The sequence below is a fragment of the Trichomycterus rosablanca genome, chromosome 1 (assembly GCF_030014385.1).
Source record: "Trichomycterus rosablanca isolate fTriRos1 chromosome 1, fTriRos1.hap1, whole genome shotgun sequence".
NCBI lineage: Eukaryota > Metazoa > Chordata > Actinopteri > Siluriformes > Trichomycteridae > Trichomycterus > Trichomycterus rosablanca.
The window spans coordinates 82,506,121-82,530,140 of NC_085988.1; the positions used below are offsets into that span (position 1 = coordinate 82,506,121).

At 43.0% G+C, this 24,020-nt stretch overlaps 1 protein-coding gene across 3 annotated transcripts; it reads left to right on the forward strand.

The window, feature by feature from the left end:
- The first annotated feature begins 777 nt into the window (after positions 1–777).
- atp5f1c (ATP synthase F1 subunit gamma) lies at positions 778–21,589 on the forward strand. Of its 3 annotated transcripts, XM_062996755.1 has the most exons (10): positions 778–857; positions 1,320–1,357; positions 5,886–6,017; positions 6,113–6,317; positions 8,932–9,075; positions 10,629–10,693; positions 13,867–14,022; positions 19,558–19,654; positions 19,902–19,943; positions 21,444–21,589. In XM_062996755.1, the coding sequence occupies exons 1-9, from the start codon at positions 820–822 to the stop codon at positions 19,906–19,908; spliced, it is 882 nt and encodes a 293-aa protein (XP_062852825.1). In that variant the 5' UTR covers positions 778–819; the 3' UTR covers positions 19,909–19,943; positions 21,444–21,589. The 3 variants fall into 3 exon arrangements, with proteins under 3 accessions (XP_062852825.1, XP_062852832.1, XP_062852842.1); XM_062996762.1 differs by lacking the exon at positions 19,902–19,943; XM_062996772.1 differs by lacking the exons at positions 19,902–19,943; positions 21,444–21,589 and having other exon boundaries at positions 19,558–19,658.
- Positions 21,590–24,020: the final 2,431 nt, after the last annotated feature.

Below are 24,020 nucleotides of genomic sequence, written 5' to 3' on the forward strand. Positions count from 1 at the left end.
TACTGTCTAGTGCACTTTAAAGGGAACATGAATTCATATCTAAAATACTATCTAGTGCACTATGTAGGGAACATAAATCTGTGATCTGATATACATAACTGTTTGTGACGCAAACAGTTAGCTAAGTAGCTCAGTTAGCATATTTTAAAAGTTCTGTTATCACCCATATCCTTTGATGTGTGCCAGAGATTTCTTTAGCTTTTTTTAATTTTTTTTTATTTTTTTGTACATATTTGACCATTTAATTTTTATTGCGAGAATGTTTGCTCATAACATTAGGAGAACATTCACATGAGGTTAATGAAAGTTGTGGGAACGCTCCCTGTTAGCTGGGTTCTCCCCGTGTCTGTGTGGGTTTCCTCCGGGAGCTCCGGTTTCCACCGACAGTACAAAGACACACAGTGAGGTGAATTGGAGATACAAAATTGTCCGTAACTGTGGTTGATATTAAAACTTGTGACCTGATGAATCTTGTGTAATGAGTAACTAAACCAAAGTGTGTAAAACAAGACGTTAAAATCTTAATAAATGAATAAATACCTCTAAATAAAGTTTGCTTAAATTTGTTTGTGTTTTGTATTTTGTTGTGCTTTTACTGTACCCTGATCAATATTATACATACAACAATGTTTTTGTTCATGGTTAATTTGAAATTCAATAAAAAAAAAGATAAATAAATAAAAAATAAGAAACTACAAGCTAACATGCTAAGTGCTTAGCGTCACCGCTCTGTTATCGCGAGACTTGGGTGAGCGAGGGCTTCGTTATTTGTAGTGCGCAGGCGCAGTGCGTTGAGTCTGACCTTCATTCCCGGCCGTCATGTTCTGCGGGGTGAGCGCGGTATTCCTCCCACCATGGTAATCGTTTTTATTCATTTTATGCTCTTATTTAGTTTGATTTTACACAATTAATGTTTTATTAATATAATTTGAGAATATTTAGCTTGATTTCCTTTGTAATATTCGGGTGTGGGGATGTAAGGACGGTGGGTGAGTAGGCCCCGGTAAGCTCTGTTAGCATAGCGGCTAATCAATGAACTTGACAGCTGAATGTCACTTTAACTACAAAGCTCAACTTCCTGAGTTTATAAAGCGTTAATTAATCACAACAGTGTTTATTTTGGGCTTTGTACAAGTTTAATGCATGTGCTTGCTTGCCTTGACACGCTGTGAACATAATGCAGTAGTGTATATAGTACATTACACAGTGTGTAACTCTTATGAGGCATTATTAGCTGTTATTATTATTATTATTGTATAAATGTGCATATGACACCAGATCTAAATGATTTGTCTCTGTTGTTTTCATCACTGTGACAGTGGGCAGCAGGTCAGGACCATGGCTACCCTGAAGGACAGTAAGTACCATTACAGATATATGAAACACTTCATAATGGCTGCAATGTTCATTTGACATTTTTGGCACGTGTATGTTGTGCTGTCTGCTTTGGGCTTTGTGATGTTATGACACTGCACCATATTAACATGATACATAATAAGTTTTTCCTTGCCAGTGTCGCCCTTGGCAGGGGTGTTTGGTCTAATGGTCCTGGATTCTGTGAAGTTGCTTTGAACAGTGTCTATTGTAAAAAGTGCTATACGAATAAATTTGACTTGACTAGATGATTACACTGTATTATCAGGAGTATCATCATTATCATCAGTCAGTCCTTATTTACATTTATGACATTTACCAGTTGCCTTAATCCACAGCAACTAACAATTATGACTGAATACAATTTGAACATTTACATTTTTGGCATTTAGCAGACGCTTTTGTCCACAATTGTGACAGTATACAATCTAAGCAATTGAGGGTTAAGGGCCTTGCTCAAGGGCCCAACAGTGGCAACCTGGTAGGGCTTGAACTGGCAACCTTCTGTTTACTGGACCAGTACCTTAACCACTAGGCTACAGCTGCCTAGGGATGCACCGATCCCTTTTTAGGATCGGATATCGGTCCCGATATTACCAAAATGAGATAGATCGGATATCGGATAATCAGGCCGATCCATCGGTCCGATACGTTCACTTTAGTTCGTTTGCGACGCGTGCTGAGCCCATACAGGACGCGCTGCTGACGTACGGCGTATAACACAAACAAAAAGAGCAACATGGAGCGAGCCAAAGAGTCAGCTGCATGGAGGTATTTCACGCTTGCTATGCTAACAAGTTCGATGGCAACATGTTTATTACTCAGGTTTAGCTGCTATATTTTATTTTGAATTACTGTTTGCACTAAATATTTACGGATACGTTTGTTTGAAAAAGTTATTTAAGCTACTACTGTTTTTCTCATCGTCAGCAGCTACGTTTTGGGTGTGTTCGAAAACCTAGTGAGCTGCCTCGCTGCCTTACTGCCTACATAAGCGGCTGCCTCAGTAGAGAGGATTCTAATAAGTCATCAACTCATAAATCAGGTTATTCGAACGCGTTACTTACACAGCGATTCCATCGGGTTTAGCATTTAGCATCTTGCCATTAAAACCAATGAACTGAGGTAGCACAGCGCTAACGCTAACGTCAATATAACATTTCCCTTCATGTACCGATAACGGTTACATTTCCTGACAAGCTCGGACTTGCAAATAAAAACACTCGGTACAAGTTTATACAAGTTAAAAAGCAGTAATATTTTATTTACGTTTGATAATAACTCCATTCGTTTCTCCGCCCCGTCAGCCATGTTTATTTTTCTGCAGTGAATGCTGGGATTGGTGGTTAAGGTACTGGACTAGGAATCAAACCCCACCTGAACAAGGCCCTTAACCCTCAGTTGCTTGAATTGTATATAGTGATAATTGTAAGTCGCTTTGGATGAATATCAGCCGGCCGAACATCCACACAGACATGATCGGCTATGTCTGTGGGGAGAGCTAAAGTCCCTGTACAGAATATTCTTGCCTTGCACCCAGTGGTTTCCTTTAAAACCGAACAGTAGGGGTCATGAAGGGTTGTGGTGGATCCAGTGACAGCAGGAAAAACAGGCTTGTATGTGAACTTACTCATGCCTAGAGGTAGTTTATAGTAGCCAGCACAACTCATGTATATAGGAGGGATGTTTCAAAGAGTTTCCGCACTTTTATATTGTGGTTATAAGCAGTGAGGGTGAGAGGAGGAGTAATCGGTCGTGTCTGAGAGACTGAGTGACACTTATGGTCCGGATTTAGCAGCATCTGATTTCCACCTTTTTGGACGCTCAAGGAAGCTTTAAGGGGAAGAAGATTTTTCATGTGGCGATGATGTGAAAGCAGCGGCGCATCAGTGGCTACGAGCTCAACCTAAAACATTTTTTGCTGACAGCATTGAAAAGGCTGAGGCTGGAAAAATGTATCAGAAGGTGATGATGTAGAAAAGTGATGGAATTTGTTTTGGAAATTCTTAACAATTAGAGTTTAGAAAAAGTGTGGAAACTTTTTGAAGAACCCTCGTAATTGAGTGTGGGAGGAAACCACATGTGGACACAGGATAAACATGTCGGCCTCCTCACAGACAGTCACAGATAGAAAGGTTCGAACCTAGGGCCCACAGGGCTCTAGAGTGCGACGACCAATGTGACCAAAAATCTGAAAAAAAATCTGAGGTGGCACCGGTGCGACCATCCGTTCGAGGGGGAGAAAAAGTCTCTGTGACTCTGAAAGTCTCCGGTGCAACAACAGACACACATTAAGCCCATAATCTAATCATATCTATATATCTAAACCAATCAGAGATAGTGAAGGGCGGGACCAGCGTCATCAGCGGCGAGCGTTACACAGCGAAAGTTAGAGTAGTAATATCAGAGCATTTGTGCTGCTGTTACAGATGTTGGTTTTTATGTAAAAACATCAATCAAATATCGGTGATGAGAAGACGTCACGTGTTCGTCTCAGTTGTTGTTTTCTTTAGTTCACTGACGTGAGAAGCGTTTTGCGCTTCGCTTTCACCGCGACTCTCGACGTAAACGACCGATTTACTCAGCGCTCGACTCGAGAGATAAAACATCATTAAAGTTCCACAATACAAACAAACATCTGTGTGAAATAACCATCAAACCCAGTCTAACAGCTCCACATGTATCTGTGTTTAGCTGGATTTACTTCACGTGTGCTGGGTCACTTTTACCACCTCATATCTCACGGTTTATCTTTTCTTTAAGGCACTTTAAAAATATCAGCAGCAAACTGACTCAAAATGTAATAATGTCATGTAGCCTATGTCAATAATGTGCGTCTCGTTACTGCATTAACCACATGTAATATTCTTATCATTAAATGAGATGTTCAGTGTGAAGCCCTTAAAACACTTGCACTTTTAATTTAGATTTTCTTTTTATTTCATTTATCTTGAGTTTGAATTTCAGCTCAGTGAAGCACTTTAAGCACCAACACTTTTTCAGTAAGTTACCTTTCGTGTAGAATTGTGCTTCAAATAAAGAACTTTATGTTGACCAGATTGTTAGTTAATCATTTACAAGTCAATATCGCCTATATGGACAGCGGAAAAAAAAAAAGTGAACCTGTAAAACTGAGGTGTTAAATGCGATGCGGTCGAAAATTTGGGTGCAACCAGTTCAAAAAGTTAGTCTAGAGCCCTGGCCCAGGATCCCAGTGCTTTTCCACTAGCATTACATGCTGTGTGTCATGTAGGGCTGAAACGATTCCTCGAGTAACTCGAATAATTCGATTACTAAAAATGATCGATTCAAATTTTTCGCATCGAGGAATCGTTTATTCCGTACACCGATACCTAGCTCACGGTGTTCCGCACGGACTTTCACTTTCACAACGCGTTTACGCTGTGTTCAGGTGACGCGAGGAAGCCCCAGGGCTGCGTCCCAAAACTCTCAATTAAACAGTACCTAACAGGACTTAATCCGGGTACTTTTCACCTGTTTGTACACACTCGTACTGTTCAGTATGTAGTAGCGATTTGAAACGGAGCCGAGATTTGATAGCGCGGACTGTAAAATGGAAAGAGAGAGAGAGAATATAGCGGGATGAGCAGAGAGGAACAGAGAAAACGACTGAAAGTTTGAGATCAGTTGCACAAATTAGAGGAAATGTTTATGTATTATTGTTTATTATATATATATATATATATATATATATATATATATATATATACAGTCCCCTCCAAAAGTATTGGAACAGTGAGGCCAATCCCTTCATTTTTGCTGTAGACTGAAAACATTTGGGTTTGACATTAAAAGATGAATATGAGACAAAAGTTCAACATTTCAGCTTTTATTTCCAGGTATTTACATCTGGATCTGATACACACTTCAGAAGATAGCACCTTTTGTCTGAACCCACCCATTTTTCTTGTGAGCAAAAGTATTGGAACAGGTGACTGTCAGGTGTGTTTTGTTGCCCAGGTGTGTCCTGTTACACTGATTATTTAAACAATAAATAGCTCTGATTGTCTACGCTCACAAGAAAAATGGGTGGGTTTAGACAAAAGGTGCTATCTTCTGAACTGTGTATCAGATCCAGATGTAAATCTGGAAACCCAAATGTTTTCATAATACATAATAAACCCTTCAAACTGTCCTGTATGCAAGTAATAAAAATATATAGTTTGTTTCAAGAGACATGTCGTATTTAATCTTACGTATTATGTATTTATTTTTGCTCTTTATTAAAGCAAAAGTATTTCTTATCCGATTACTCGATTAATCGCTGGAATAATCGATAGAATACTCGATTACAAAAATAATCGATAGTTGCAGCCCTAGTGTCATGCCTCCCTATTATAAATCTTGTTTTATTCTTGTATCAAGCGCACACGCGTTTATAACGTTTGTATAAATGTTTAAAAAGTTTATATATTAACATTTAACTGCTGGTATGTCTGTCAGCCTCAACACTAACTCACACGATTTCCTGTTTAACTCTCGATCATCAGTCACCATTCGTCTGAAGTCCATCAAGAACATCCAGAAAATTACCAAGTCCATGAAGATGGTGGCAGCCGCCAAGTATGCCAGGGCGGAGAGGTCACTGAAGCCAGCCCGTGTGTACGGCACCGGCGCTCTCTGTAAGTGCTTTACTATGGTCCATGTTCTCGTAACCTACACCCAGCAAAAGAACTGCTTTCTTTATGGACTGGTACGTTTGTTTGTGTTATTTTAGCTCTCTATGAGAAGGCAGATATCAAAGCACCTGAAGATAAGAACAAGCACCTGATTATCGGCGTGTCCTCTGATCGTGGCCTGTGTGGTGCCATCCACTCCAACGTGGCCAAGACCATGAAGAGTGAGATCGCCAAGCTCACCAGTGCTGGCAAAGAGGTGATGGTCGTGAATGTGGGAGACAAGCTCCGAGGCCTGCTCTACAGGTACGCTCTCTCTCAGGAAGCAGGTGTCATCTTCCCAAATCGATCACTGCAAACTCACACGACATACTGCAGGGGGCAAGCTGTAGCCTAGTGGTTAAGGTACTGGACTAGTAATCAGAAGGTCGCTGGTTCAAGCCTCACAGCTGCCAGGTTGCTGCTGTTGGGCCCTTGAGCAAGGCCCTTAACCCTCGATTGCTCAGACTGTATACTGTAACTGTAATGTAAGTCGCTTTGGATAAAAGCGTCTGCTAAATGCCGAAAATATAAATGTACTAAACAGTAGAGAAAATAATGACCAGGTGTACCAGTTTAGGCTATTCTAGGCAGGGGAGTCTGCAATGGATTGGCACCTTGTCCAGGGTGTTCCTGCTTTGTGCCTGTAGGTTCTCGGTGGAACAGGATCAGCCGTGACCCTGACCAAGATAAGGCAAATGATGAAAATGAATGCACTTGGATTTGTAATGACTATTCTTAATACTGGTCAAGACCAGTATTCCTGTGTTTGGCAGGGACAGAGAGACTGGTCATCATGATGCTACCACCACCATGTTTCACTGTAGGGATGATATTAGCCAGGTGATGTGCAGTGCCTGCTTTTCACCAGACTTTGCGCCCACTGTTCTGCCCAAAGAGTTCAATTTTCATCTCATCAGACCAGAGAATCTTTTCCGTCATGCTGTTTAGCAAACTCCTAGCGCCGGCTTCTTTTATGCTGTTCTGCCGCAAATCTGATTTATGGAGTGCAGCAAGATGGTTGTCCATCCAACAGGTTCTTTCATCTCTGCACAGAACTTTCGGAGCTTTTGTAGAGTGACGGTCGAGTTCTTTCTTAACCTTCTGACCAAGACCCTTCTTGGATGCCCGGTTTGGCCAGACGGGGCCTCTGAGGTCTTGGGAACACTCAAAGTCTTAGATATTGTCTTAAACCCTTGCTCTGGTCTGAGCCTCGCCACAGTTCGATCACTGAGGGCCACAGAAAGTTCCTTGGACTTAATTACCTGGCTTTTGTCCTAACGGTGTTGCCCCTCATAGTGGTAAATACCTCAGAGACCGGACTATTGGTAGAAAAGAGTTTTAATCTCGTCTGCAGAGAAGGATTGACAAAATCTCACATAGAAACTCGGAGAATGTGATAAGAAGGAAAGAAAATAATCACCCTGTATACTCCCATCAGTGAGCTTGTAGGACAGGGGAAGTCCTCGTTATGCCCATATTTGGAGACCCGGGTCTAACTCAGATTTCCTATGGGAAAAATCGGCTCTAACGCATCCTGTGCTAAATAAACATGTTCAGAACCCTGTACGTTTTGTCCTGTGTACATTTTCTCCACTACATCGCTGGATCCTCTGAATTACGAGGTCGTTAAAGGGTCGTAATACTAATAACGCTACACGGAAGCTAACGCTACTGCGCATTAATTAGACGTCACTGAACTACACCGATCGAATCGACGGAACGAGCGGCTCGCTTCTGGTGAGTACAACCAACGGCGTAACACCCGACCATCCTCGCTTTCTACTTTAATGTAGCTAGCTACTAAAAATATCAACCAAAACTTGTGAATATCACTGCACTGTTACTCTGGTGAATCGCGCTGCTTCGTGCGGTTATTGAAGAGGCTTCCAGTTTAGTGACGTCAATTCAGTGCGCAGTAGCATTAGCTTACGTGTAGCAATATTCATATTTTTACTCTTTAACGACTTCATAATTCAGAGGATCCAGTGATAATAGACAGAAGAATCTCCATAAAACAAAACCTAACAGCTCTGGAAAATTTTTTATGACTACAGGATGCGAGAGAGGCAATTTGCGAAATCTCCGTTCATTTTTCCCATATAAAATTTCTCTTAGACCCGGGTTACCAAATATGGGCGTAACAACACGGCGTGGCCTACACAACGACGACACGACTTCAGATTTCTTAGCTAGAACATAGGAACTGGTCTAAACCAGCTAGAACTGGGCACGTCTAGTCACGTACGCCACTTTCCAGTAGCATTCTATTGTATCGGTATTCTTGGAATATTGGAATATGACTACTGGCACTCATGCCCTAAGCGTACCCACCCATTCTCAGTAGTAATTGATTATGTATAAATACTTCGTGTTAATGAACATTTTCCTCACGCAACCTGAAGTCTGGAGTGCGAGGACTTTCAGACCACCACACCCCTTCTGATGCCTGTAAAGCCACATATTCATAGCACATTATATCTGTTCAGGGGCCTTGACCAGACAACAGGAGTGTCTGTTGCGGCAGAAATTAGGTGATGCCCCATACAGCCTCCTTCGTCCACCCACCCAGGCTCATTGTTTCTGTAGAGCTGACCGAACCAGTGGCCGCACTGTATCTTGAACCTGGTTTTAGTGATGGTGGGCTTAAAAAGTGCTGCACCACCTGAGCATCTAAAAATGATGGCCTTTGTACTCTAAATTGTTCATTTTGCAGGGGATAAAAGAAAAAAACTTAAATTACAATATTAACTAGCTCAGAATTACAAATGTGATCATGTCTTGGCTGAGCAAACGCACAGAACAAGTGAATTTCTATACATTAAATGAGTTGCGTCTTCATATCCTGGTTAATTGGTAAATCTTTGATTCCGTTCGTCAGGACTCATGGGAATCACATCCTCATTAACTGCAAGGAGCTCGGCAGAAAACCCCCCACGTTCACCGATGCCTCCGTCATCGCCACAGAGCTGCTGCACTCTGGCTACGAGTTTGACCAGGGCTCGATCATCTACAACAGATTCAGGTGAGCGCCTCACACCGCAAGGGTTTAAACTAGGGATGCACCGATCCGATATTAAGATGGTATATCGGTCCAGATATTACCAAAATGAGACAGATCGGGTATCGGATAATCAGGCCGATCCATGGGGCCGATACGCTGCCTCGGTAGTGAGGATTCTAATAAGTCGATATTATCCGAACGCGCTACTTAGACAGCGCTTCCGTCGGGTTTAGCATTTCGCATCTTGCCATTAAAACCAATGGATTGAGGTAGCACAGCACGCTAACGTCAATATAACACCTCCCTTCAGGTACCGATAACGGTTACATTTCCCGACGAGCCCGAACTTGCAAATTAAAACACTCGGTACAAGTTTATACAGGTTAAGAATCAGTAATATTTTATTTACGTTTGATAATAACTCATGTTTATTTTTCTGTGAGAGAAAGAGAGAAGATTCGGAACAGCCTCCTTCTCGGGAGCGCAGCACAGGATGACGTAAAATGCGTCTATGTAGAGAGAAAGAGAGCTAGCTTTTCGAACACACCCTTTATGTTGAATTGCACCAGATGTTTGCTTGTTTACGGCGTTCGATTACTGATTGTATTGTACCAAGGTATTCGTTTATTCTCAGGTTCTTCTTCCGCTGCTAGATTTTTTATTACTGTTTACACTACATATCTAAAAAATAAGATTGATTACTGTTTGTGTAACTACTTCAGTTTCAGCTGATACATTTAATTTATTTTTATTTATTTAAACTTTTTTATGTTGATATTATATCTGTGTGAATTATATTTTGTTTTCACAAAGTTGACTCAGTTCATCTGGACACAAGTTTGTTGTAGAGAAACGTTTCGCCACTCAATCCGAGTGACTTCTTCAGTCTGAGCTGGTGTTGAATACCCCGACCTTATATGCAGAAGATTGCATAACAATGGAACCGGTGATCAGGTCCATATGAAATTCACAATGACCATTAATTACAATGACCATGTGTGTCTTTCACACATGATTGGTGTGTAGCTCCTATTACAGAAGATGGTGAGAGATGTACTCTCAGGCCTCCTCCCCGGTTCAGAGATGGTCGTTCCCTCTTCACATAGACGGCCTCTTTGACTCCCCGTTCAAACCAGCGTTCCTCCTCATCAAGGATCTGCACATCGTCATCATTAAATGAGTGTAAACCGTAGAGTCCTGGCCAGAAGAGGTCGATCTTCTATGCTGGACCATCCGTTTAGCCAGTGGCTGTTTAGTTTCCCCGATGTACAGTTCCCGACACCTAACGGCATACACTACGTTACTCTGTTTGTGTCGAGGAATTTTGTTTTGCAAACTTAGTAATGTTTAAGTCGATCCTGATGCCTTAAGTCTTTCCCACATGATAAAGTATACGGTTTATTAATTCAACAATGGTATCGGTATCGGGTATCGACCGATATGCAAAGTATATGTATCGTATCGGTATCGGAACTGAAAAAGTTGGATCGGTGCATCCCTAGTTTAAACAGCAGAACCAAAGCTTGTTTTGATTTGAGACGTTATGTACTGATCTGTTATGGAATTTCTTTCAGGTCTGTCATTTCCTACAAGACAGATGAGAAGCCTCTGTTTTCCGTGGACACAGTTGCAAACTCAGGTAGTTTGAAGTCGAAGATGGATTTTATGTGTGTGTGTTCTTCTAGGAATTGTTTTTATATACATCTAATGGTCGCACTCAGGCCGTGAACCATCCACACACTACTTCCAGTTAGTCTTAAGCTCGCTGTCTCGGTGTTCAGAACTGTTGTGGTATCACAGTGGTGAAGTAGTTAAATAACTTTAAGCGGGCGGCACGGTGGCTCGGCTCGGCTCGGTCCTTTCTGTGTGGAGTTTGCATGTTCTCCCCGTGTCTGTGTGGGTTTCCTCCCACAGTACAAAGACTTAATATGGCCCAATGATGCATGGCAATTTGGCTAAACCAAAGATTGTCGTGTAGCAGCTTATTATTGTTTATATAGTGTTGTGTGAATTCAAAATAACCAATAACCCTTAAAGACTGACACAGACAACCGGAGTAATAGTAAAAGCGAAAAATCTATTTATTGCTCAGCTTGAGGACCCATACCATAATGTAAACGCACACAGGCCTTTACAGGAGAGAAGGGTGGATACCAGCCACCCTATCTCAGTATTACCTTCAGGCTAACTCTGCTCAGCGACCCAGCTCAAGGGCGACTTTCCACACCAAACTTATTTATCATTTTACAAGGGTGGTCAGTTTGTTAAGAACATGGCTGTGTGGGTCAAGGTCATTATCAGTCTTTGGAATTCTGAAACCTTCAAAAAGTCTCTTCTACCCTTGTTAATTAAACTAAGAAAGCAGAAACGTATGAGTTTAATGCAAATAACTAATAAAATATAAAATTTCCATAAGACATTTCCACTATGACATAGAGGTCACTTTGTTTAAATACTATGCGATGTTCAACAAGCTCATGGTCAGGTGTCCAAATACTTTTGGCCCTATAGTGTATGTGTAGGGAAAAACATTTTCTATATTATCCACAGTCTAGTCTGGGTGCATGTTGCTGTTTACTGCGGCATTTAGGCTTTTTAAATACTCTGCAAAACTGCTTCCTGCTGGCTGTGCCACTCAGCAGCAAGCTTGAAAACCACACACAGTAAACCCTCAATCAGGATACCATGAAAACGGCTCTCTAATTTCTTACTAATATAAGAGTGAATACACAAATATAAGACCGACCCTAGTCAAATATAAAACGCTACTCCTGCTATAAATCTCACACCAATGTGTGAACACGGCGTTAAACAAACACAATATTGACTGACCGTATCGACAGTTTATTCACATGCAGTTTGTATGAGATGTATTCTGCTTCATGAAACTGTTTTGTTAATCTAGGGGTGAATTAAATCGTATTAAAGAGTTCTGAAGCCATGACGAGTGACCCCTCGGTAAACAAGAATAAAGGAACTAAAATCTTCAGGTAGGGTTGGGCGGTATGACGATATTACCGTATACCGCGGTATTCAAAAATGGTGACGGTATTTTTTATATGTGAAGCGCCAAATTTCTGCTTCAGGTTTACCTTGAAAACTGAGACTTTAGGACATGCGCGCATCCACAGTGAGGGAGGGGTGGGAGGGGTAGGTGGTCGAAGCTCGCTGATTGGCTGTGGGGTGATAACACAGAGAGACGAGTGAAGAGCCACACTGGCTAGCGTTAGCTGTGAGCTAACAAGCAGAAACTGAAAAACGGCTCGTCTTTTAATTTTTCAAAATCAACATTTTTTTTATCAGTTCAAGCGGAAATGAACACGAGCGCGTGCATGCGCGGACATGTACTTATTTACTAAATATATCTTCAGTGTAAATCGAGCACAAGTGTTGAGAAAAAGGAGCAAACAGTGATAATAACGTTACGCCCAATCCCCTGTTCTCACTCTTGTGTCTGCCATAGATTTTCCTGCCTATGTGAGAACAATTTTTTCCTAAATAAAAGCGCTATATTAAGAAAAAAGAACGTCTCACCTGTCGTGTAATGTGAATTATAAAATATATAGTCTGGCCCTTTAAGAATGTTATGTGCACTATAGGGCGTAGGGAGTGAGTGTGTAGGGAAGAGATCGGATTTGTGTGACATGTAAAGTAGCGTTCTCGTTAACCACTCAAATGTTTGGACTTTGAATTATTTTAACATTACTTTACATCACCGTCATCGCAACATGAACATTTACATTCATATTTTTTGTTACGGTATAGAACTTAATTCTGGATTACAGGCAGAACTAATCGTACACGTTCATACACTTTTAAGAAATATCTGTAACTATAAAGTAAGCAGTTAACTTTTGAAATATATTGAAGTGTGTAGCTGCTGTTATTCTGTTTTGTGTGGGCAGAGAGAGATTACAATGCCAAAATGTTATGTGTTAATGTTTGTGTTAAAGTGTAATTGATACACGTGCATTTATACTTATGCGTATTTATTATAGATCAGACAAGATAAGCAATGTTTGACGTTCAGATTGTTAAATCTTTTTATAATAAAACATTGAAATATTGTAATTACACTCAAGTGTGTACACTGTACAGTTTGTCCGCGACACCCCAAACCCCCCCACCCGGGGTAATACCGTATACAGCGGTATTTCCTGAAGACGCTATGACGGTATGAAAATCGGCAATATCGCCCAACCCTATCTTCAGATATAATGATTTTTCTATCCAAACAAAGACTACAATTGTCCAGATTCATCTTTTTTGTGGTGCTTCAAAAGAAAGTTCTGAACGTTAGTGGTGGTGAAGGATTCTCAGCCCAATCAAAACCATTATCCTACTGACCGCCCAGATAACCAAACTAAAGCTTTTTTTTTTTATTTTGGACACATGAGATGAACCGATTCATTGGAAAAGACCATTATGATTGGTAGAGTTGAAGGTAAACGAGAAAGAGGACGACCAGCAACTAGATAGATGGATACTATTAAAGAAATATCAAACCAGCTAGAAGGGTGACACGGTGGCTAAGTGGGTAGCACTGTCGCCTCACAGCAAGAAGGTCCTGGGTTCGATCCCCGGGTGGGGCTGTCCGGGTCCTTTGTGTGGAGTTTTCACGTGGGTTTCCTCCGGGTGCTCCGGTTTCCTCCCACAGTCCAAAGACGTGCAACTGAGAGGAACTGGAAACACTATATTGTCCCCAAGACTGTGTTTGATATAACCTTGTGAACTGATGACTCCTGTGTAATGAGCAAACCAGCTAAAAACTGTTATTCATGCCTGATGCTCACTGTTGTTTCTCCTCTACAGAGAACATGGGCATCTACGATGACATTGATGCTGATGTGCTGAGGAACTATCAGGAGTTCGCCCTGGTTAACATCATCTACTACGGGATGAAGGAGTCCACCACCAGTGAGCAGAGTGCCAGGATGACCGCCATGGACAGCGCCAGCAATAACGCATGTGAGTGAATAATCCGTCATTCTCATCCCCGCTGCGCCGTCGATCAGCAACCTGCGGTTCACTTACTTTAGTATCATAACTTTATGTTGATGAAGCAAAACACAGAACATCCGCCCCAACATCCACCCCCAACATCCACCCCCAACATCCACCCCTAACATCCACCCCCAACATCCACCCCCAACATCCGCCCCAACATCCGCCCCTAACATCCGCCCCTAACATCCGCCCCGACATCCGCCCCGACATCCACCCCTAACATCCGCCCCTAACATCCGCCCCTAACATCCGCCCCGACATCCGCCCCGACATCCACCCCCAACATCCGCCCCTAACATCCGCCCCTAACATCCGCCCCGACATCCGCCCCGACATCCGCCCCAACATCCGCCCCTAACATCCGCCCCTAACATCCGCCCCTAACATCCGCCCCGACATCCGCCCCTAACATCCGCCCCTAACATCCGCCCCTAACATCCGCCCCGACATCCGCCCCGACATCCGCCCCGACATCCACCCCTAACATCCGCCCCTAACATCCGCCCCTAACATCCGCCCCGACCCCTAACATCCGCCCCTAACATCCGCCCCGACATCCGCCCCGACATCCGCCCCGACATCCACCCCTAACATCCACCCCTAACATCCGCCCCAACATCCGCCCCTAACATCCACCCCTAACATCCACCCCAACATCCGCCCCTAACATCCACCCCTAACATCCGCCCCTAACATCCGCCCCTAACATCCGCCCCAACATCCGCCCCTAACATCCGCCCCTAACATCCGCCCCTAACATCCACCCCTAACATCCACCCCCAACATCTGCCCCAACATCCGCCCCTAACATCCGCCCCTAACATCCACCTCAACATCCGCCCCTAACATCCGCCCCTAACATCCGCCCCTAACATCCGCCCCAACATCCGCCCCTAACATCCGCCCCTAACATCCGCCCCTAACATCCGCCACCTAACATCCGCCCCTAACATCCGCCCCTAACATCCGCCCCTAACATCCACCTCAACATCCGCCCCTAACATCCGCCCCTAACATCCGCCCCTAACATCCGCCCCTAACATCCACCTCAACATCCGCCCCTAACATCCGCCCCTAACATCCGCCCCAACATCCGCCCCTAACATCCGCCCCTAACATCCGCCCCTAACATCCGCCCCTAACATCCGCCCCAACATCCGCCCCTAACATCCGCCCCTAACATCCGCCCCTAACATCCGCCCCTAACATCCGCCACCTAACATCCGCCCCTAACATCCGCCCCTAACATCCGCCCCTAACATCCGCCCCAACATCCGCCCCTAACATCCGCCCCTAACATCCGCCCCTAACATCCGCCCCAACATCCGCCCCTAACATCCGCCCCAACATCCGCCCCTAACATCCGCCCCTAACATCCGCCCCTAACATCCGCCCCTAACATCCACCCCTAACATCCGCCCCTAACATCCGCCCCAACATCCGCCCCTAACATCCGCCCCAACATCCGCCCCTAACATCCGCCCCTAACATCCACCCCTAACATCCGCCCCTAACATCCGCCCCTAATATCCGCCCCAACATCCGCCCCTAACATCCGCCCCTAACATCCGCCCCTAACATCCGCCCCTAACATCCGCCCCAACATCCGCCCCTAACATCCGCCCCAACATCCGCCCCTAACATCCGCCCCTAACATCCGCCCCTAACATCCGCCCCAACATCCGCCCCTAACATCCACCCCTAACATCCGCCCCTAACATCCGCCCCAACATCCGCCCCTAACATCCGCCCCAACATCCGCCCCTAACATCCGCCCCTAACATCCGCCCCTAACATCCGCCCCTAACATCCGCCCCTAACATCCGCCCCTAATATCCGCCCCAACATCCGCCCCTAACATCCGCCCCTAACATCCACCCCTAACATCCGCCCCTAACATCCGCCCCTAACATCCGCCCCTAATATCCGCCCCAACATCCGCCCCTAACATCCACCCCTAACATCCGCCCCTAACATCCGCCCCAACATCCGCCCCTAACATCCGCCCCTAACATCCGCCCCTAACATCCGCCCCAACAGTTTGGAAAACATGCCAACAACATAACGACCAAGGGTTGTACATTTGGCTCTGTTGCAATACTGCTAGGGCATCTGTAGCCTAGTGGTTAAGATACTGGATTAGTAATCAGAAGGTTGCCACTGTTGGGCCCTTGAGCAAGGCCCTTAACCCTCAATTGCTTGGGCTGTATACCGTCACAACTGTAGGTCGCTTTGGATAAAAGCGTCTGCTTGATGCTGAGAATGTAAATGGTTATTCAGACTAGGGCTGTCGCGGTGACAGAATTTCCCCTTGCGGTATTCAGCCTGTCTCAATATCGCGGTATGCGGTTATATCGCCATTTTTTTGTTGTTTTTGAAAATTACTTAATTGATCTGGATTTTAGAGCTTTATAAACAAGCTTTATTGTTAGGCTATGATTCGGTATATTATTGCTTTATAATGACAAAGATGAGACGGCTTTAAGACCAATGAAATGCGTGTTTAGGCTATTGTTAAATACAGAACAGAGCAGGGATGTGCGTCTTTTCTCTATTAAAAAAAGGTTTAAATTAGCTTCTAGCCTAGGCTAGATATACACTGTGAAACAAAACAAAAAGTGTTTAGGCTAAATATTTTAAATGCACATCTAATCAAAATATGGTAAAAAAATAGAATAAAGAATAAAGTCTGTAAGAGTTTAAACCTGCGTTATCATGCGCGCTAGACGAACCAACATGTTCATCTGATGTGTTTTAGAGAGGATCTGAGTGGGGTAGCGATGTTCCTCTCGGCACTAAAACTCTTTAGAGATCAGAGAAAGTCTAGCCTGGTTATCGCACCACTATTAACCATCTATTTAGTAGATATAATTAACATAACAATATATATTACATTTCAAGTTATTATTCGTTTCAATACATTTTTATTCAACGAAAAAATGCATTTAAATCATTCCAGCAAGCCAGCAAGAGAGAATCTGCAGGCTGCAATGCCATATTACCCGTCATTAAGTGTTTTAGTACGCCGAGGCTGTTTGAATATAGTCTAAATTACAAGTATTTATTGAGTGTGAACTCAATTTAATCATTAATAAACTTGCCTATAATTCCTGTTGCGATTGTTTACATTTTAAAACACAAAGCCCGACACTCAGCAGCAACGCATGAGAACAGGTTGCGGGAAAATGTCGCTCCTAGCTCATTTTCATTATGAATTTATTTAACATTTATTACGCACGAATGTAAGCGTATAAAACAAGATGGACCTGCAACAATAAAAAAATATGGTCTATACCGCGATATTTCAAAATTGCGGTTAGCGCGACAGCCCTAATTCAGACTATGGGTCTGTCCGAAAACCTAGTGAGCTGCCCTGCTGCCTACTGCCTACCTGATCAGCTGCCTCAGTAGAGAGGACTCTAATAAGACTCGTTAGGCAGATTATTTAGATGCTCTACTTGTACAGAGATTACGCCGATTACTTCACCACAGTTTAGGGTTGGGCGGTATTGCCGATTTTCATACCGTCTTCAGAAAATACCGCGGTATATGGTATTACTGTTGGGGGGGGGGGGGGCTTGTTGGACAAACTTTACAGTGTACAAACTTTACAGTGTAATCACTATTCAAATGTTTTATTTAAAAACAATCAGAACGTCAAACATTGCTTATCCTATCTGATCTATAATAAATATTTCGCGCATAAGTGTAAATGCGTCTCTTTATATATTTTTTTTATTTCTGCGCAGTTCTTATCGGCTGTAATCCACCCATTCAGCTCGGCATCAGTAGAAGGAATCAGTCAGTCATAATAAGAGCTGTTTATTGTCGAGAGCGAGCGAGACACACACACACACACACACACACACACACACACACACACACACACACACACACACACACACACACACACACAGAGAGCGAGAGAGAGAGACGTAACCGAGCTACAGAGAGAACATAATTAAACGAGTTTATTTCTTAGTTATTTGTGCTCGTTTTCTGTATGTTAAATCTGATTATTTCATGGCGCGTATGTTTTAAAGCAGAAATAAACACAGGCACATCTCTGCACAAGAGAGGATTGTTCTGAAACTTAATGCGATGCAACCACAGTGCGTCTCTTCTCTGTAGTTTTTTCTCTTCTTTTAAAATAAACCTTTTTTCCTCATTTAAGTGTAGTTTGAATTAGACCTACATTTAAGGCAAGGTAGCAAAATGTTCATGATCGTTCATCATTGATATTAATATCGGGGCTGTCTTATAGTTTACCCAGTAGCGCTTCCCGAGGTACCCACCCCTCCCTCACTGTGCATGCGCGAATGTCTTAAAGTCTCAGTTTTCAAGGTAAACCTGCAGCAGAAATTTGGCGCTTCACATTTTTTAAAATACCGTCACCATTTTTAAATACCGCGGTATACCGTAATACCGTCATACCGCCCAACCCTACCACAGTTTTAGCTTACTAAGCTAACACAGTTAGCCTCAGGCCATTCAAACCGACGGGCTGAGGCGACACGACCCGCTAGCACGCCGATTAACGTCTCCCTCCGTGTACCAAACGCCGTCCTTGATGATCCTGAATTTACAAATAAACGACACTTGTGCACCTTTATACAGATTGAACATCGATGAGAATTTATTTACATTTGAAAAGAACTCTGTTGGTTGCTCCGCGTTCGTCCGGCATATTCATGGGATTGCCTTCAGCGCTGAGGAGGCGTCGGACGCTCCCTGGTTATTCAGTCACATCCACTGCAGAGACCACACGATCACCACACGACCCATCCCCCCCCCCCAGAGACGCCTTTCCAAATATCTTCACATTCTTCAAAAACAGATGGCAGAACGAATGGGACAGTAAACTACAAAACAAACTGTACGAAATAGAGCCAAAAGTAGGACAAACCTACGCTAGAATGGACAGTCCAGTAAACCAAACCATCCTTACAAGATGCCGAATCGGACACTCTGTGTTAACGCACGAGCATCTCCTCACTAGGGAAGATGGTCCAACCTGCCATCGATGTAAAGAGAGACTAACAATCAAACACACACTCAGAAAGACTGAGGTTTTTTAACGAAAAGGAGATGCGAGATGTGCTTAAATCTGCAGCACCAGGGAAAATAATGAATGTTTTAACATATTTAAATATAAAACATCTTTTATAATTTGTTTTAAATGACACAAAATGAAGAAACAACTTGAGTACCGCCGTATAAATGACCCCAGTGTGTCGGCACGGCGTTAAAAACTAATCAATCAATCGATCGTTATTCAGTCAGATCATCACTCGGAATTAAGGCGCCTCAGTAGGAGCGTTTTAAGGGATCTAAGAATTTAGACACGCCCTCTTCCCAGGAGTGTAGAGAGATCGCTTGGTTTTCAGACGGACCCTGTGCACACAGTTTAGTCTTCAGATCCATCCAGCTGTAACGTTTGTGCAGGAATGTTCCTGTTATCTTTGATATATATCTATATGTTCCTTCCTCCTACAGCCGAGATGATTGACAAGCTGACCCTGACGTTCAACCGCACTCGCCAGGCCGTGATCACCAAGGAGCTGATCGAGATCATTTCTGGAGCTGCCGCTCTGTAAGCTCGCGTTCACTCTCTCGACGCCTCGATTCTTCCTTCCTCACCTCCGTCCTTACCTCCTTTGTCCTCCCTGCCGACAACCGATACTCACACCTCACCTTTCACCTAATCAGTTTTAAACCTGCATTTTTTTTTTATTATGATCATTGTTTATTTTAATCACACTAATCATGTTATGATTGTCACGCTTGATTTATTCATACTAACCTTATTTCCATTTTTTCCTCTCAACTAACCATCACAGTGCATGAATTCACTCTCACAGAGACTGATGCTTGAGACAGAGGTAACCTGAGAACTGTTAAAAATGCATTGTAGCACTCTGGGTGTGTTCAAGTAGCACATGGTCAGGTTAATATATTACTTAACATAGAAGGGCCACAAGTTATGACACCATTATGATACTTTACATGCATTTTTCCCAAATGACCTCCCAATCTAATTGTATTCATTTACTACACTTCATGATACCACGTCCAAAAATGCACGTCGACGAGAAGCGAGAGGTCAAAGTTTGTTTGTGCGCTGATGTTCACCTTAAAAGCAAAGAGGAAAAATAAATCAATCCGAGTGGATCTGGCTACGCGACCAGCAGGGATTGTCTGTGGGTATTATGGTTTGGCGTGGACAATAAGGTTACAAATACTGTAGAACTTGTGTGTATGCCTTTGTATTCTGATAGAAACTATATTACACCCCTGTCCCACCGTTTTACATCTCCTCCCTCTGGATTCCAAACCCCCCGTATCTTGCGTTATGATCGGCTGTAGTTCGACACCGCACTCACTGATCCAGATATCCAGCACGCTAGATATCTATCTCCAGTCGCCGGGTGCTCGGCGAGCCGCTCGGATCGGGCTGTTGAGCAGTTCACGCACGGCGATCGAGAGACGAGTTTCGAAATCTGGGCTGTCGTGTAGTGTGAACTAGGCATAACGCTCACCCTCTCCTACATGTGTGCAGTAGCTTACCTCTTCTTTTCACCTGCATGAGGTTCGTATGGAGATTTGTGTCTTGCACAGAGAGTCACACACTGATCTCGAAACGAGCTCATGTACCGGCCAACGTGTCGAGTAAAAAGTCTGGGCAGGAAAATGAGCCGACAACACGCACACAGCTGAATAAATCTCTTTTAGTTTACTGTCCATTCATGTCCAAATTCAAAACATCACCATAATAATGTGGACATCTTTTTCTCTAAGCTAACTAGCTGGGAAAGCATCGATTTATATAACCAGTAATGTAGCTTTGTAACGTTAAAGTTTGGCCACAGCAAGTCAATTAAATCAGATGTTAGGTAACGTGTCCTAATTTTTCACGAGGTTGTATCGAGCACAGTCTTGGATGGAGGTGTCTCCAATTCGCCTCACTTGCACGTCTTTGGACTGTGGGAGGAAACCTGGGGATCGAACCCAGGACCTTCTTGCTGTGAGGGCGACCGTGCTACCCACTTAGCCACCGCGCCGCCGCCCGTATAGTGGTCCGGTAACTGTGTGCGTGTGCGCACTGCAGCCACTATCAAGAAAGAGAACGTGATTGAAATTCCATCCGTGGTGAAATGAAATGGATTTAATGTTTGCAAATCTTAGAACATTCAGCTAATGAAGTGTCCCAATTTTTGTGGAAAACTGTAAAGCTCGTGCTACTTGAACACACCCAGTATTTGTAGTTCTTGCTGTTAATCGCCGGTGTTATATTCATAACTACAGCGCGTGTTGAAGCTTCAACCTGCTTTACAGTAAGTACCTGAATGAGTGACCTAATGTCTCCTGTTCTTCCCTCACAGATAAAGAGGAACCATCCACACTGACGACGTGGTCTTGGCAAACCATATTTTCCTATTGGGCCATCTGGTATCGAAGATTATTGTTTATGTGTTTGTAAAATAGAAGTAAATAAAGCTCTTACACCGAGGCGTCCATCCAGCTAAAAGTGTGTCCTGTCTTTGTCATGTACTGCATAGATAACATGCTTGAGTTCACAGGGAATAAAGGTTTATAGTGGGTTTAATGAGAGTTTTAACAGGGGTGCATTTAACAGTTTTAACAGTTTTAACAGTTCAGTGAATTGGGGGGGGGGGGGGGGGGGGGGGGGGGGGACTGAACTTTATTTGTATCAGAAATTCAACCACTTTGTTTATAAGGTTTATTAGCAAAATGTATAAACTTTAAGCTAGTATCATGCCACTGAAAAAGTGGCACCTTTCCATCACAAGTATCTTAATTTTGTATTTAGTAAAGCACTGGTATCTGATACTTGCATATAAAGGGATAACATTATGACCACCCTCCTAATATTGTGTTGGTCCCTTTTCTGCTGCCAAAACAGCCCTGCAACTGTGATGCTCTGTGTATTCTGACACCTTTCTATCAGAACCAGCATGAACTTCTTCAGCAGTTTGAGCTACAGTAGCTCGTCTGTTGGATCGGACCACACGGGCCAGCCTTCGCTCCCCACGTGCATCAATGAGCCTTGGCCTCCCGTGACCACTGCAGACCGGGAACACCCCACAAGAGCTGCAGTTTTGGAGATGCTCTGACCCAGTCGTCTAGCCGTCACAATCTGACCCTTGTCAAACTTGCTCAGATCCTCACTTTTCCTGCTTCTAACATCAACTTTGAGGATAAAATGTTCACTTGCTGCCTAATACAGTAATATATAGTTTTTAAAAAGGTACTGATTTGGGTGTCGGAGGTTATCCACACATACAGGGCCATCAAACAGAGGTTTAATCTAAAACAACAGAGTTTAATCCAGTCAGTGAACTCTGTGCTCTCCGATGTCATATTACAGCAGTATAAAGTTCCTCTGAACTGATTATTGCTGAAGCAATTTTACTCACTTTGTTCCTTTTATTAACAAGATCAAAAGCACTTTGGGCACCTCATTATCCGTTTGCAACCTAAACCCATCTCGATAAAGATTTAGTCGGGTGTTTTGGTATCTGAATAGGCTTTAGGAGTAAAGCTGAAGTCGGGTCGTTAATCAGCCTGTCTGGAATTATTACACAGGATGAGTTTAGTTTGGCTCAGATTGCTTTTATTGATGTAATAAGAAGCTGCTGGATCTTTATCTATTCAATGGCAAAACATTGATTCAGTAATATTACCCAAACCACTTTTTCCTGATAAGGGTCACAGGGTGGGTCTGGCATGAATACCTAATAGACAGTGCCAGTACATTGAAGGTTATATTATATTAAGGGTACTGCTGCAATCGGACATGTTTAAACGTATTAAGGTGATGTTATTCCAGTTCCACAGAGGATTTTCTATGTGATTTAAATCTGCGGACTAAGAAGACCACTCCAGAATATTCCAGGACTGATTCCAGCTGTTAATGCTTGGATCATTGTCTTGTTATGTCAACGTTCTGTTATCACTAAGGTTAACTTTGACTACAGACTAGCAGCAGGTTTTAGGATATCAGCAATATTATGTATGGATTAAATAATAGTTTTAAAACATCCTGCTACATTAAAATACTACAATGTGCATTTTTTTGTCTAACTCTGAAGAGTTTGGTTATTAATCCCTTTATTTAAATATTTTTGTTTCACCTTATGACAGACAGATAGATAGATACTTTATTAATCTTGAAGGAAATTAAGCCCTCAGTAGCAAGATACTTAGAACAAAAGTAATAAATGCACACTATAAAGATTTAGAAGATATACTTTATTTGTCATATATACATATACAGGTGTACAGTACAATGAAATTCTTTCTTCGCATATCCCAGCTTGTTTGGAAGCCGGGGTCAGAGCACAGGGTCAGCCATCGTACGGCGCCCCTGGAGCAGACAGGTTTAAGGGTTTTGCTCAAGGACCCAACAGTGGCTGCATAGAATCCAGAGCCTGGATTTGAACCGCCAATCTTCCGGTTGATAGCCCAAAGCTCAACCCACTAGACTACCACTGTCCCCCATTATACTGTACATTATACACATTATACAAACACGTACCTGAATAATAACAACAGGGCCTGTGGGTACATATGGAGGTGTTATTTCGGTATACGAGGCTGGTAAAGATTGTATACACTGGGAAGTACAAATTATAAAGTGTACAGTGCAAAGATAAAAATGAGTAGATGAGTAGAACTGTCATGTCAAGTGTTAAATGAAATGAATCAAAGCTATTTACATACAGTATGATTCTCTGATTCTTTGTCATTTTAAATGTTTTCATTTTCTTGATTAATGAATTCTGATGCTTTGTGTTGATCCTGATTCTGCAGTATTTTGACAATACGAATGGGTGTTAATTTAAAGCCTAATTTTAAGTCCCACTTTGCTTCTATCATAGCCTCCAGTGTCATAAACCTTCTACTGTAGAATAGAACAGAATAGAAACGTTGTCCTT

What these genes read in the sequence shown, in the direction of transcription:
- atp5f1c (XM_062996755.1), top strand. Translation starts at nt 820, where the DNA reads ATGTTCTGCGGGGTGAGCGCGGTATTCCTCCCACCATG. An exon ending in GCGGTATTCCTCCCACCATG is followed by an intron (nt 858 to 1,319) that starts GTAATCGTTTTT and finishes TCACTGTGACAG; the next exon opens with TGGGCAGCAGGTCAGGACCA. An exon ending in ATCATCTACAACAGATTCAG is followed by an intron (nt 9,076 to 10,628) that starts GTGAGCGCCTCA and finishes AATTTCTTTCAG; the next exon opens with GTCTGTCATTTCCTACAAGA.